Source organism: Centrocercus urophasianus, unplaced genomic scaffold (genome assembly GCF_019232065.1).
Source record: "Centrocercus urophasianus isolate 14NV4802_14NV808 unplaced genomic scaffold, USGS_Curo_1.0 seq_12, whole genome shotgun sequence".
Lineage (NCBI taxonomy): Eukaryota > Metazoa > Chordata > Aves > Galliformes > Phasianidae > Centrocercus > Centrocercus urophasianus.
This window is the reverse complement of record NW_024884364.1, coordinates 41,248,019-41,263,881: the sequence shown is the minus strand read 5'-3', so window position 1 is coordinate 41,263,881 and position 15,863 is coordinate 41,248,019. Positions and strand designations below refer to the sequence as shown.

General features: G+C 39.4%; 1 protein-coding gene and 1 non-coding gene across 4 annotated transcripts in view; both read left to right on the top strand.

Annotated features, from left to right (window-relative positions):
- The window catches only part of POLA1 (DNA polymerase alpha 1, catalytic subunit), a 191,650-nt gene that overhangs the window by 21,284 nt on the left and 154,503 nt on the right, over positions 1-15,863 (top strand). For all 3 annotated transcript variants that reach the window (XM_042810612.1, XM_042810611.1, XM_042810613.1), the window contains exons 15-26: positions 423-580; positions 2,396-2,480; positions 3,414-3,475; positions 4,201-4,290; positions 6,590-6,706; positions 7,511-7,686; positions 9,340-9,469; positions 9,816-9,935; positions 11,047-11,143; positions 11,699-11,823; positions 13,561-13,710; positions 13,939-14,061. In XM_042810612.1, coding sequence (XP_042666546.1) covers positions 423-580; positions 2,396-2,480; positions 3,414-3,475; positions 4,201-4,290; positions 6,590-6,706; positions 7,511-7,686; positions 9,340-9,469; positions 9,816-9,935; positions 11,047-11,143; positions 11,699-11,823; positions 13,561-13,710; positions 13,939-14,061 — 1,433 coding nt within the window. The remainder of the gene's footprint in view (positions 1-422; positions 581-2,395; positions 2,481-3,413; positions 3,476-4,200; positions 4,291-6,589; positions 6,707-7,510; positions 7,687-9,339; positions 9,470-9,815; positions 9,936-11,046; positions 11,144-11,698; positions 11,824-13,560; positions 13,711-13,938; positions 14,062-15,863) is intronic.
- LOC122156385 lies at positions 11,393-11,523 on the top strand. The gene has a single exon (XR_006167475.1).

Below are 15,863 nucleotides of genomic sequence, written 5' to 3'. Positions count from 1 at the left end.
TTTTTTTTTTTTTTTTTCAGTATCCTCTATCTGTCGGGGAAATTACTCCACATATTATTTCATCTGCCTCAGTTTCAGACATGTAACGTGGTCTGTGAGTTGGGAATCCAGTAGAGCTGGGACTTCTAGGCTGTTAACAGGAGATGCAAGAAATCTTCCTGGCCTAAATAAAAATCCTCCTTTTCTCTTTTTTTTTCTTGTGTGTGTGTGTGTGTGTGTGTGTGTGTATGCAAAAAAGTCCCTGGTGTGTTCAGGCTTGTGGTAAATGAGAGTATTGAGTTACCAAAGTGTTGTCAGGATTAACCTGAATGTAGCCTACAAGGGCAAAACTTTACAGGAGCATACCCTTTTTGATGTTACTGTTAGAGAGTTCTTACCTATGATTTCGAAAAGAGTGAAGGTGGTTTGTGTTGTTCCTTTAGAGCCCTCAAGTCAGTCAGTCAGCTGGTGTAAGATAGAGGCAGTGGCCATGAAGCCTGGCTTGGTGAACGTGGTTAAAGATCTTCCTCCTCCTCCTCCTCTTGTGGTAATGTCCCTCAGCATGAAGACCATTCAGAACCCAAAGACTCACCAGAATGAGGTAAGTAATCTGCTCTTGATTTTTTGGTTTTGTGTTGTTTTGTTCTGTGTTCTGCATTAAAAACCGCCTAAAGGCTTGGAAAAACTTCAATTTATAAAATGCCTGAATACTGCTGAATAACTTTTCTGCGCAGCCAACATTTCAGAGAAACATTTACTAGTATCAGTGTAAGTCAGACTCAGTGGGTTCATTGGGGCCTTTTGGTGATAACTCATTGTGACAGCAGATCCTGGATATATATATTTATTTGTTTTTGAATGTCAGTGTTACATGTCCTAGGTAAAATGACTTGTTTGTTTTTTTTTTTTTCTCCCCAAAGTGGTATGAGGCCTGATCTGATCTATTACATCTTACAGCTTCTACTGTAGGCTGCATCAATAAAGTGAGGCCAGTTGTATGGGCTTCAGTAAGACCAAGTACTGAGTTGTGCACTTTGACCACGAGCTCAGTGCAACGTTACAGAGCTGGGAGTGATTGTTTCTGTGTGTTCAGCTCTGGTCAGGCCACACCTCGAGTACTGTGTTCAGTTTTGAGCCCCTCAGTACAAGAGGTTGTGGCCTTGGAGTATGCCCAGAGAAGGGCAGTGAAGCTGGTGAAGGGTCTGGAGTACAAGTCTGATGGGAATTAGCTGAGGGAGCTGGGATTGTTCAGTCTGGAGTAGAGGAGGCTCAAGAGAGACCTTATCACTCTCTACAACTGCCTGCAAGAGCGTTACAGTGAGGTAAGGGTCAGTCTCTTCTCCCAGGTGACAGCGATATGATGAGAGGAAATGGTCTGGGGGTTCAAGTTGGGTATTAGGAAAAATTTATTCTCTGGGAGAGTGGTGAGCCATTGGAACAAGCTGCCCAGGGAGGTGGTGGAATGACTGTTCCTGAAGCCACTCAAGAAATGTGTAGCTATAGCACTGAGGGACATGGTTAGTGGTCATAGTGGTGATGGGTTAATGGCTGTACTAGATGATCTTAGAGTTTTTTTCCACCTTAGTGATTCTATGATTCCTCTGTGAGACTTTTTCTTTTACTCAGGAAGTCAGAGAAGTATGGGTTGCCATCTTCAGTTGTGGACTGCAGACCACAAAATGCAGTTAGACACGCTGATCTGTTTTCTAACAGAAGTCTCCCTAACTTAGGAGGAGATTTTAATATTCGCTTTGTAGGATAGTTGACTCTGGCTTATAGAGTGAAAAAATAAAGCCAAGACTGACAAATTTTTAAAGAATTAGTCCTCTTGATCAAATTAAAGCCAACCTAATGAGACATACACCTGGTGCTAGAAAGATTGCCAAAATGTCTCTCAAACCTGTCTGATTTATCTTCTGTTGGGCTTTCTTGACCAATGTGGGGAGCAAAGATTTCTGTCAGCAAAACAAGCAAGAAGAATTAGCAGAGCAAAAACTTCTAAACATTGAAACTTCTTGGTTGGAAGAGAGGAAACTCATCCTGGGGGAAGGCTTCTGCATGTCTTGCTGTGCTCACATCCCTTATGCACTTCATAAGTTATCCCTTAAATGATTGGGCCTATTCAGACAAAACTTGGAAAAAAAACAACAGGGTTTTCCAAAATTTCATATCTCAAAATTCTAAGATGATCATTTATGAGTAAATTACATTTTTATTTTACTTAAGATCAGTTCTTAACTCTTTTTTTAACATCTTATATTTGAAGTTCATCTTAAAATATATATTTTTCTTGTTTATTGAAGTGAGAGAAAATAGGTAATGAAACAGAAGAAAACATATTTGATGGGGTTGGAAGATACGGATATTGATAGTAATTGTTTTTATATCTGTGTGTATTTGTACATCCTTGGTCTAGATTGTTGCTATGGCAGCTCTGATTCATCAGAAATTTCCTTTGGATAAAGCTCCACCTCAGCCTCCTTTTCAGACACACTTCTGTGGTATGTGCTTGGAACAGGTCATGAAGGCGTCTTTTTTTCCTGTTGTTGCTTCTTTCTTCAAACTTCATTCTGTCAGATGACTAACGTGACTGTCAGGCAGGCTTTTCTCCTTATTTACTGGATACTGCTGTTTTATTGAAAACTTTATTGAAAATGGTGAAGCTTGAAGTTACGTGATGCAACTTTGCTCTGTGCTGCTTTCTATATTTGCTGTTAGTGTTAATTCTTCTGTTTTCTCACATTGTTTTTCACCTATGAGTTTAGACCATTTTACTATCACTTAGTTATTTTTCAGTTCAGTTCTTCTCAATAGAACTTGAAAAATTAAAAAAAGGTTACTGAAAATCTCATACAGTGACCTCAGCTAAATTTTGAGAGTTGGACCCTGGCTGAGAGTAATAAAGAGTTTTGAATGCTTGTGAGAGAAATTTCTTAGGAAGTTGTGAGCCATAACTGTATTCTCCATTGGTAACCTAAAATAGAACTGACTAGAATTATTTAATACTTTTGTTATTGTTCAGTTACCTTAAAGGTACACATACATGTAAGCTCTACCCCAAATTTAGAAGTGATTAAATTGTCTATAGAAAAAACTGGAATGTTTGGTTAGTTCTTGAAAAAAAAATCTAGATGAGATGATTCTGGGTTCATGTGTCATCAGTTATTTTGCTAGCAAGATCAGTGGCAGATGAGGAGTTAAATAAGACATTTTGTGTAGGATTTGTGTAAAAGGTAGCAATTCTCATCTGGTAGACATGGCTTTTAGTAAAATAATTTTGTGTTTTTAAGCATTTGGCATCAGAGGCACGTACTTGCATAAGGCTGACTTCCTGGGATTATGAGTTTTTCTTAGCTCCTTTTGTTGTGGATGGATGCTTACGGAGGGTACAGTTACGAACGTGTACATAAGAGCAAATATAATTTATTTTGCAGCTGTTTCCAAACCGAATGATTGCATTTTTCCTTACGACTTCAAAGAAGAGATTAAAAAGAAGGTAATTTAATTTGGTTGGTTGTGCCTCTTAAAATATGAACGCTGTGTTGATTTGGATGAGCTGTGTTAAGAGAAACGTGCAAAGGAATGGCATGATTATTTCATTAGTTTTCCACTCCACAAACCTAATTCTTAGTATTTATTTTGCATTGCTGTAAACAGAGATGTTTGCTTCATATGGCTCAATGCTACTGGTAGCAGTGCTTATAAGGTAGATGGGCTGTTTAGACAAGAGAATTCAAAATGTTTTGCATGGAGGCTTAAAATTGTGATTAATTTTCATTATACGCAAGTATGTACTCATAATAAACTAGGGAATTTTTCCTTCTTTCCTTAGATAGTAAAGTCTGCCTTTACCTTTTCTAAAGGGCGTTGCGAGGGTTGGCAGAATAATGAAGTAACCTATTTTTGTTTTTCCTCTCTTTTTGTGTGATCTTAAGTCTATGAATGAAGGATGCACATGAAGCATTTTCCTGGTGTGCTTGATTCTTAGGAGGCTCTTAAAATATCAGTAGTCACCTGCATACAAAAGCAAAACGGAAAAAAAAGCCACTGAGAAAAGCTTTCTATGTCTACATGAGTGAGAACAAAAAGCCTTGAATTACAGAAGGGAAGGGAGAGCTCTGTGGTGCTTTATTATTGTCTTGTAACTAGTAGGGGAAAGGAGATGTTTCCATTTTAAACTTATTGGGTCATTGAAATCAGGTGCTCTCTTGCTCCTTTTAGAATGCTAAAATAGAAATTGCTGCAACAGAGAGAACGCTGCTAGGATTTTTCCTCGCGAAGATTCACAAAATTGACCCAGATGTTGTTGTGGTGAGTAGTTCTGAGACTTTGAGAGTTAAAATGAAGTCTATTGTCAGTTGGTCAGGTTTTTTCTATTCTGCTTTATCCCTTTTTAGTTTCCTTTTATGTTTGTCTTAAAATGCCTTATGAATTGAATTTGCTTATAAGACTGCAAATATACTTTGGTACAAAGATAATACAGAATTCGACCCTGAAAGCATTTTGTGCATCCTATTATTTTCCATAATATCTGAAATAGGTAGTATTTCAGAAATATTTGAAATAAGTTTTTTTTTTCTTAACTCAGAAAGACCATACAAAATAAAACCCTCATGATTTTCTAGAAAAATGGGAGCACTTTGTATGCTGAGTCTGTTTCAGTTTAGATGCTCTTATAATTTGTATCACCATTTATATTGTGTTATACTGTGAGTCAAAATGATGACCTATACAAATCCTTGGGATCTAAGAGAAACTTTGTAATGTGCATTGTTTTGTTTTCTGCTATATTAGCAACTGAGGTTTTATTATGATTACTCGTTTTCTATTTTTATAAAGTTTAAATAGCATACATTTTCAGTGAAATTTTGGGGACGTTTTGAAGTAATGTGAGGCTGGTTATATGAGATTTCATACTCTCCTGTAAGCACATACAAATAATTAGGACAAGTGTTGAGCATAGGAGGAAGTGAGCGGTCAGATTCCGGATGTGATCAGCTCACTGCAGCTGGTATCCTGTGTTCCCTCTGCAAGCCTAGCTTCTAGGCATTAGTGGTAGGCATTAGTGGAAAGGCTGCAAGCACTGTTTTTAGATTTGGGTTGCCAGTTGTGAAGATGTGAGAGCTCTAAGCCTAAGAACAGAACAGTGTTGGTGTAGTTTGAGCTGCATCCGGTTTAATTAGTGCTGTTGAAAGACAAGATATGGCAGCATAGGGAGAGGGTCACTCAACTAAGCTGTAGAGTGTCTGTTGATTTTAAGGAGGGATATGGATTTGATGGGTGGACCACTTGATGGACAAGAAACTGGTTGAAAGGCCGCAGAGGGTGGTGGTCAATGGCTCTATGTCCAGGTAGAGGCTGGTAACGAGTGGCATCCCCCAAGGGTCTGTCTTGGGACCGGTGCTCTTTAACATCTTTATCAATGACATCAATGAGGGAATCGAGTGCACCCTCAGCAAGTTTCTTGACAGCACCAAGCTGAGTGGTGCGGTTGATACGGTGGAAGGAAGGGATGCCATTCAGAGGGACCTCGAGAGGCTAGAAAGGTGGGCACGGGTGAACCTGATGAGGTTCAACACGGCCAAGTGCAGAGTTTTGCACTTGGGCTGGAGGAATCCCAGGCATCCATACAGACTGGAAGGAGCGGTCCTTGAGAGCAGCCCTGCAGAGAGGGACCTGGGGGTCTTGATAGATGAGAAACTTAACATGAGCCAGCAGTGTGCCCCTGTGGGGAAGGGCGAATGGTATCCTGGGCTCCATCAGATTAGGGGTGGCCAGCAGGGACAGGCTGAGGAGCTGGGCTTGTTCAGCCTGGAGGAAAGAAGGCAGCGGGGTGACCTCATTGCAGCCTTGCAGTACCTAAAGGAAGCCTACAAACAGGAGGGGAATCAACTCTTTGAAAGGGTGGATAACTGCAGGACAAGGGAAAATGGGTTTAAGTTGAGGGAGGGGAGATTTAGGTTGGATGTCAGGGGTAAGTTCTTTACTGAGAGAGTGGTGAGGTGCTGGAACAGGCTGCCCAGAGAGGTTGTGGATGCCCCGTCCCTGGAGGTGTTCAAGGCCAGGTTGGATGGGGCCCTGGGCAGCCTGGTCTGATATTAAATGGGGAGGTTGGTGGCCCTGCATGTGGCAGGGGGGTTGGAGCTTCATGATCCTTGAGGTGCTTTCCAACCCTGTGATTCTGTGATATTACACGCATCAAAGGAAATAAAGCAACATTATAATAATGATAATAAGAGTAATAAGTGTATAATAAGAATAAAAGAGAAAAGGAGTTGCTCGTAGCTAACTTTATATGCTGTATAAAGAGTATGATTTTTTTTCTGGAATGTTTTAAATCTTCATCTTTGTTAACAAAGCATAAGGCTGAATTGTGTGTTATGAGCCAGTTGTAGAGCTGTTTTTGGTATTCTCCCGAACAGCATTGGTAGTGTTAAGACTAATGAGTACTGTTGATGAACATTCTCTTAGAAAGTGCTTTCCGTGAGGGAGATAATGCCATCAATTAGATGAAAAAATCACAAAGGGCAAAGGAATACCAACTGTGTGAAAGTAAGTCTTTCAATTTGCATTTGTGGTAACCTTTTTTTGTTATTTTTTCCGCTGCAAGGGTCATAATATTTATGGATTTGATCTGGAAGTGCTGCTTCAAAGAATTAATGTGTGCAAAGTCCCTCACTGGTCCAAGATAGGTCGTCTGAGGAGGTCCAATATGCCAAAGCTTGGGGTAGGAAGATTGCTCAAATCTTTTAAGACCCTTTATGTTGCATATGATTAAAAATGAATTAGTTTTGATGAGGAATTGTAGATGTGACACTGATGTATTTAGACTGTTGGTCATGCTAGGTTTCACGTGTCCCGGATCAGAAGTGATGAGTGTTTATATGACTTTTATTACAATAATAAGCTAAACTAATTTTCAAGTTAGGCTAATTTAGTTTACAGACTTCAAGTCGATGATGGTAATGACAGATTAATTGCAATAGTCTTTACTGTAACTGTCTTTGTCTGCTGTTAACTGTAAAATGAGAAAATGTAATTTGGATTGATTGGTGAATCATCCCACAGAGGAACTGCTAGGTTAATAATTGTGTAATTCTTAGCATGTGTTTGTTCAGAGGACAATGTATGAGGCTCAGAATATTAAAGTACAGAGCCTGAGAATTTAGTGGCTTGTTCCTGTCCTTCCTAGAGGCTGAGCTGAGCATTTCTGTATAGCTTGTTCTTTGACTTCTGGTCCTGCTGTTGCTACAAAAAACTGTCCTTGGACAAAAAAAATCCGTAAACACATTCTCATTGGGACTGTTCATATTATTTAAGAAAAAAAAAATCAATACCACTTTCACAGTGGTTTAATATTTAACAGGTAATGAATTCATGCAGGGTGTAAGCATTTCCACTGGTAGATTGGTAGATGACTTGGCCGAGTCCTGTAAGCATATATTTTAGGTATATGTTCTTTGTTAAAATGTGATGGCTTCATTTTGTTTGTTGTTGTGGTGTTTGCTTTTTTCCTCCCTACTGGGTGAAGGGTCGAGGAGGATTTGGTGAAAGGAATGCTGCGTGTGGTCGGATGATCTGTGATGTAGAAATTTCAGCTAAAGAGTTAATTCGCTGCAAGAGTTACCATTTGTCTGAACTGGTCCATCAGATTTTGAAAACGGAGAGGGTAACCATTGTACCAGAGGAAATTCGAAATATGTACAGGTGTGTTGCTGACTTCTGTTTTTAATCCTTTGATGGATAGTAGGTGCTATTTAGAAAACATTGACTTAATGTAATGGTGTTTGTAGAATAAAATAATTTTAATTGTTCATAATGACAAACTGCTGGAGGGTGGTGGCTTATTATGTAACCTTGCCTGACACCAAGGTCATGGAACAGTTCTTCTTGAGTAAGGTCACACGGCGTATGCAGGACAACTGAGGGATCAGGCCATCATGGGTTTGTGAAAGGCAGCTCCTGCTTGACCAACCTGATCTCCTTTGTGATTGGATTACTCACCTGGCAGATGAGGGAAAGGCTGTCAATGTGATCTGCCTAGATTTGAACAAAGTCTCAGCACATTCTCCTGGAGAAACTGGAAGTGAAGGCTTGGACAGTTACACTCTTTGCTGGGTAAAGAACTGGCTGTATGGCCGGGCCCAGAGGATGATGGTGAATGGAATTGAATCCACCTGGTGATTAGTCATGAATGCTGTTCCCCAGGAGTTGATGTTGGAGTCTGTCCTGTTCAGTTTCTTAATTGATGACCTGGATGAGGGGATTGAATGCTCCCTCGGTGAGTTTGCAGGTGACACTAAGCTGGGAGGAATTGTTGATCTGCCTGAGGGTAGGAAGGCCCTACAGAGGGATCTGGACAGGCTGGATAGCTGGGCTGAGGCCAGTGGGATGAAGTTCAACAAGACCAGGTGCTGGGCCCTGCACTTTGGCCACAGCAACCCCAGGCAGCACTACAGGCTTGGGGCAGAGTGGCTGGAAGATGGTATGGAGGAAATGGACCTGGGGATATTGATTGATGCTTGGCTGAACATAAGCCAGCAGTGTGCCTGGGTGGCCACCAAGGCCAATGGCATCCTGGCTTTTATCAGAAATACTGATGCCAGCAGGAGCGGGGAAGTGATCATCTCATTGTACTCAGCTATGGTGGGGCTGCATGTTAAGTGCTGTGCTCAGTTCTGCACCCCTCAGTACAGGAAAGACATGGAGGCCCTGGAGCGTGTCCAAAGAAGGGCAGTGAAACTGGTGAGGGGTCTGGAGCACAAGTCTTATGGGGAGCGGTTGAAGGAACTGTGATTGTTCAGTCCGGAGAAGAGGAGGCTCAGGGGAGACCTTATCGCTCCCTACAGCTATCTGAAAAGAGGTTGTGGCAAGGTTGTGGTTGGGGTCTGCCTTCTCTCCTAGGTGACTGTGATAGGATAAGAGGGAATGGCCTTGGGTTGCACTGGAGAGATTCAAATTAGATTCTGGGAGAAATTTATTCTCTGAAAGAGCAGTGAGGTGCTGGCATAGGCTGTCCAGGGAGGTGAAGGAGTCACTGTCCCTGGAGTTGTTCAGGAACTGTGTAGGTGTGGTACAAAGGATGTGGTTAGTGGGGAGGTATTGGTGGTAGTTCATTTCGGAGGTCTTTTCTAACCTTTGTGATTCGTTAATTCTGTGATTCTGTGTGCAGTGCAAATTGATCTGTGAGACTTAATATTTAGATACACTAATAGAATATGCAGACCATTTTTAATTATTGTCATTAATCTTGTCATGAAAAGTTAAATTATTTAATACAGTGCCGGGGTCCATAGGTGTGTTCTATGTAGTATACAAGCCTGATTTTACTTTAAGGGGACATTCCACTTCTTTTTCCAGTGATTCTCCTCACTTACTGTTCATGCTGGAAAACACCTGGACAGATGCCAAGTTCATTCTCCAGATCATGTGTGAGCTGAATGTTCTGCCACTGGCCCTTCAGATTACAAACATCTCTGGAAATGTTATGGTATATTTTTAAGACTTCCCCCCCCTCTCTTTTCTTTCTCAAATTTAGTGCTGTTTTTTGTTGTTTTTTTTTTTTTTTCTGTGTTTTATTGCTAATTTTCAGTTACAAGCACCAGTTCAGAATATACAGTACTGTTTTACGTTGTAGTGAGTGCGAGTTTGATAATCTAATCAAGTACTAAAACTTCCATGACAAGATTGCATTTGAGCTTTGTCTATGCTAATGATGCAGCATAATAGTAATGCTAGGTGAACTTAAAATAGTTGAAAGAAATTTCTCCGTTTATATTGCACATGAATTTTTGTTTTCTGTGCTTTGCTGTGAATTTTTATTCTCCTCTCTGTAGTCGAGGACAATGATGGGTGGACGTTCCGAACGTAATGAGTTCTTGCTGCTTCATGCATTTTATGAGAAGGACTACATAGTCCCAGACAAACAAGTTTTTAAAAAGCCTCTACAGAAGCTGGTGAGTTGAGTTTTTTCTTTGAGAATTCTTATTTAAAAGAGCAGTAGCATTCTTTTGACCATTGTTCACTGAGAACATATCTAAAACAGGCTGTGTTCGTGCTATAACCTAACTTTACAATGTATGATTAATTCATTTTGCTGAGATGACAGTGGAGAAATGTTTGTTCTCAAGGCATGTTGTATCACCTTTCTCAGTGTATCACAGATCTATAGAAACTCGGTTCATCTTTCAGTTTGAAATGAGCCAAACACTGGCCCGCAGGAGAATATTACGCAAGACAGACTATGATGATTAATGGATGTAATCTTACTCTATGGTTAAGGAAAACCTTTATTGACAAACCGTTCTTCGAGTATGATTTATAAGGTGTATGATTAGAGAACATGGGTGAAAGATCTGAAGATGTTAAGAAAAAGATTATCTGAATAATGCCATTATAATATGTTTACAAAAACATCTATATATTTATTAGCAAGCACATTAGAATTTCAGAATGCATTTCTTTCACTGTTCTTTGCTTTTTATTTTTAAGTAAATTCAATAGAATATTTCAGAACGAGTACTTTTGTTTGTATTATTGCATCAAAGCAGTGCTTGAATTTTAATTGGTTCACAAGAGCTTTGAACCCCTCAAAGAAAAGTTCTTACCACGCTGAAAAAAATAGCAAAATACTCTTTAAGTCAGTAGTACTGTTTTTATTTGCTTAATTAAAGTCCATCCTTGTTACTTCCGAACAACGTATTTGGATTTTAATTGTCAAAGATACTTCTTACGGATCATGAGTTGATTTTTTTTTTTCTTGCTGTCTGTGTTTACAAATAGCAAGAAAGTACAGAGTAGCACTATAGTGATCGATGACAATTCCTTAAGTCTTGGTAATCTCTTGTGTGGGAACAAACTGATCACAAGTGTCTTGAATGCTGTTTTGAGATGTTGAGAGCTTTAATAAAGCTTATGATGAAAACACCCCATTTTCAGTGTATTTTGAAGGGAATTGTATGCAGTGGCACTCAATTTTGTATTTGCTTTGCCAAAAATAACTTCTCTAACTCCTCTAGTATAGAAATCTTGGAGAACTAGATAATGACTTTAAAGTGTCAAATACAGGTGGATGAAGATGAAGATTTTGAAGAGCAGAATAAATCAAAGATGGGGAAAAAGAAAGCAGCATATGCTGGGGGCTTAGTCTTGGATCCCAAAGTCGGTAAGATGTTGCAGTTTCCTTTCTTCCAGAGACAGGTAGAATATATTAATGTAGAGAGATTGCAGTATTCAATGTATGTATCTTGCACAAGTTTAGTGTCGAGTTGTTGTTTCTTTTTGAATGTAATACAATTCCCAGCATAGATTTTGGAGTTACTAACTCTTGGGAAGGTTTTTTTCTTAGCTTTTTGTAAGAAGATCAAGCTCTTGAGAGAAATTCAAGTGTATATATCTGTATATACATTTCTAATGGACATGTGAGTTTTCTTTCAGTTTCTCCTCTATGTGGGGAAAACTGTACTAGTGTCCTATAGTAAGACAGAAGCTATCTGTTCAACTCTGGTGAGTTAATAGAGTTGGATCGTTCCACTTCTGACAGCTGTCTGCAATGGGTAGTGGTACATCTCAACAGCTATTGCAAGGGATTTGTGGTACAGAAATGGACTACAGAAATGGGATACGATGTATTACTGTCACTTACATATAAATTTTGGAGCTGGATGAAGTCCTCAGTGAGCCTGAATAATCACACCTTTTGTTTTAAACTCTGTTTTAGGTTTTTATGACAAATTTATTTTGCTTCTGGACTTCAACAGCTTGTACCCATCAATTATCCAGGAGTTTAACATCTGCTTTACCACAGTGCAGCGACTGTCAACAGAAGCACAGAAAAGGGCAGAGGTTTGTGTGCTTTAACTTACAAGTGCCTTAATTTCAGCATGTTTTTTGTGAATAAGCTTTTTAAGAAATTGCTCTTATTCATTGTTTGGCTCCTTTATAATTTTCCTTTCACACTTAAAAAATAAATAAATAAATAAATAAAAATAAAAATAAAAGCCTTGTTTAAAGATGCATCATAGTAAATTTCAGTTTGGGATATGGTTTATATGCCATCTTTATTTCAGTGATACTTCATTAGGGTCTTGGTAAGTTATCTCCTATTTAATAAAATCTATCCTTTTCTAATTTGGTATCCTCACGAAGCAAGATTTTTAGTTGGCGTTGTTGGTCCTTTTCAGACCCGTGTCCTCCTAGCAGTTTCTCAATCCGCTGGCCCATTTCTTCATACCTTGGTAGAAGCTCCATAAAGTTGTGTTGCTGTAGAATTCATAAAATGTACCTTGGTGAAGGAGATACAAGCCTCGTGCTTGGGGAAGGAATGCAATAAAGCAACCTTCCATTGGACTCCAGGGCAGTATGTCTTGGGTGTGTGTCAGGGAGCACTGCTGTGTCAACTGCAAGACCAGCTTTGCTGAAAATCACACGATTTAAGAAAAGTGTTAAACCATATTAAATGCAACTGAAGAACCTCCTGAAGATGTCCTTCTTTGTACTGTTTTCTCAGCAGCTGTGTTGGCCATGGCTGCTTATGCTCCTTTCGTCAGCTGTGTTGGCACAGTTGTTGGTGGAGCTGTGATGTAAACTGAAGCAGGGAACTTGTCAGGTCTGAAGGTTAAACCCGAGGCTTTTATTTTTAACTGAGATCAGCTCACTGGCTGGAATAAGTGTGTTATCCATAAGTAGTTATGAGACCTAGTCTGCTAACAAATAAAATATCAATACCACAGCAGAAATGAGGAGAAAAGTGGAATTCTTCCGTTGTATTTCTCCAAACTTGCTGTGAATTTATTCCTCTTTCCTAATTGTTCAAATTGAAATGTCCCATTTTGATTTCTTGCATGGCATAATATTGAATGAAGCTTTAATTTCATTTTTAAGTCGTTTCTTTTTAATCTTCACTAGAGTGCCAGCCTTATAGTGTCTCTGTTACTCTTTGCGTGTTTCTCTCTCTTCCATTGCACTTGAAATATCTCTGCTCTTTTGCTGAGCAATCATTTCTTCACACATGCTAATAGAAAGGATGTGTGCTTTCTGCCGGGTTGTTCTTTTGCTGTGTTAGAGTTGCTTGGGGTGGGGTTTTCATTTTGTTATTACTGTTGATTTCCATTTTATCTATTACTGTATTCCAATAATCAGTTCCTCAGATCACGTGCTCCATTTTACAGCTCAGAAGACCAAAAATACTTAGGAGAGAATTTAAAAAAAAAAAAAAAAAAAAAAAAAAAAGTTTAGCAAGGAAAGGTTTGCTTATGTGTTTACTTTTACTCATACCAACTATATCTCTTTTACACGCTCATGTATATAAAAGTAAAAAATCTTCTGCCAGTCCATGTTTCTGTTGGATTCCCCCTGGATGGAGACAGGCTTAGGCCCTGGCCCCAGAGGGGTAGGTGATGGAGTCCAAACACCACAGAAAAAAGCCCTTTCATGCCTGTTGTTGTAAACAGGCACGGGCTTGGATATGAGCAGATATGAGCTGTATTCTTTTTGTCCCCCTCAGGCAAAGCTGTTCACTCAGCACGTTAAAATCTAACTCCCCAAAGCGTAAAATGATAAGCACTGATGGTCATTTGACAGGTGGAAGAAGAGGAAGAAATTCCAGAGCTTCCGGACCCTTCTCTGGAAATGGGAATTCTGCCTAAGGAAATCAGGAAACTTGTGGAGAGAAGGCGCCAAGTTAAGCAGTTAATGAAACAGCCAGACTTAAATCCTGACCTTTATTTACAGGTGTGTTTTATGGAACTCCTTTGATTTTTCCTTCCTTTCCCCTTAAGTGCACTGATCAGCCTTGCAGAATAGGCATGATTAATAGTGAGCAGTGATTGTAATGTGTTTTTCTTGGAGCCCATCATTGCTGCAGACTGTATAAAAAGCTGTGAATGTAATTTTGAAGATTAAGTTCTGCCCTGTGTTGGCTCTGGTGGTATCATTTTTGCTGGTTATGTTTCTTTTCAGTACGATATCAGACAGAAAGCTTTGAAACTCACCGCTAACAGTATGTATGGCTGCCTAGGATTTTCCTACAGCAGATTCTATGCCAAGCCTTTGGCTGCTTTGGTGACGCATAAAGGGAGAGAGGTAAGACATTAAACAACTTTGTGAACACGTGTACCTAAAAGTGAATTTAAGCTACCTACTTTCCTTTGGACAGGATAGTGGTTTTCACTTGTTTTCAGACCTGATTTTAATTTTGGACCTGTTGTTTGGTTTTCCTGTACTGCATTTGAGAAGAAAAAGGGAATTTGGAGTCCGGAAAGGAGTGAGATAAATGTCTCAAATTAAGACAAGTTGAAACTCTAGCTTGAGCTGTTTTTTCTTTTTTTGTATGTGTTAAAATGCTTTGGTTTCATCAGACTGGACTATGTTTGGAAAAAAAAAAAAGAGAAATCAGGATTTGCATATTTTCCATGAGATTCCAGTTGTGCTTCAGGCGTTGGTCTTTGACTCAGTGGTACGTGTCAATTTTGGATGAACTTGTCCGTGGTCAGTTTTGTGCCTTGCTACGTTTTTGCCTGAAACCCTGACTTTGTGACAGAGCTGATTAGGCCCCTGGTGCCAGTGGATTATCTATTAGGGCCTTACTTTCAAAACCTGTTTGTTCTTTAAAATGAAGGTTTGCTTTAGCTTCAAGAGAACAGATTATATTTTTAAGAGATTCTTTTAAATTTATAGGCATAGCTGCTGTTCCTTTTGATTACAGTGGTTGGCAGAATGGAGACCTCTGCATTGGTTCAGAGAGAAAATAATCACTTCCGATCCAAAAGATACCATTAATACACAGCGTCTTAAAACGTGATTTTTTTCATGCTACTGCTTGTTGGTTCTTTGTAAAAGAGAGTGCTGGGCAGGAATCTTTAGAGGTCCAGGTAATGAATGTGACAGAATGGTTGGTTTGAGTTGATCAGGGAGATGGAAGAGCTCATGTCAGTGTTAAGGGCACATGACTCTTGTGACTTAAGAGTACAGCTATCGTTGTTGTAGGTGCACTTATGACTCACAGCTGATGGGTTTAGTGTTTCTAGTAACATGTCTTTATTTTTCAGAGATTTCCCCCTGAGCAGTTTTCTGGGATAACCTCACATCTGCTGTCCCTCCAGGATTTACTTATGTTTACTTATGTTTAACCCTAAAGGCATTTAACGAGGAAATGATTTCCAGCTTTGATTACTGTAAATGAGTTATGCTTCTGTGTGAATTCTAATGTTGACATTTCCTATAAGGAAATTTTATCTTTTTGGCAGGGGGGATGTTTCTGTTGTATTTGTTGACAAGGGTGGCATAAAGAGTGGTTCTATATATTTCATAGTTTGTATTTTCTGAATTTTAATTTTTGTTGTTGATGTCATTCCCCATTAGTCACGTTGAGTACCTGTCACAAAGAAGATGTTGTATGGGTACTGGAGCCTTTTGCTTCTCTATTAAGACAGAAAATTACTTCTTAGTAGAACATACTGTTTATTCTCAGTAAGTCTGTGACTTACCAGTTATGGAATAATAGTGCATCCAATTCTGGTGTTCCTGCATCACGTTATAGAATCACAGAATGGTTTGGGTTGTAAGGGACATTGATGGTCCCTAGTTCTAACACCCTGGCATGGGCAGGGGTGCCTTCTAGTAGATCAGGATGGTCAAGGCCCCATCCTGTCTGGATATTCCAAAATAATGGTAGAATGGGTTACTGTGTGGGGAGGAAAATCAGAAATAGATGATAGAATATGCACTAGGGAACATTTAAGATGCATTATTTTACTTAATTGATTTTTTGGTTCAGAGGGATTTCATACCTCTTAAATTTTGGTGGTACTAGATCTGAGCTTGCATTCTGCAAGGTTTTACCACACATTTGCATCTGCAGTTTTGGTCTGACTTAGTCTGACTCT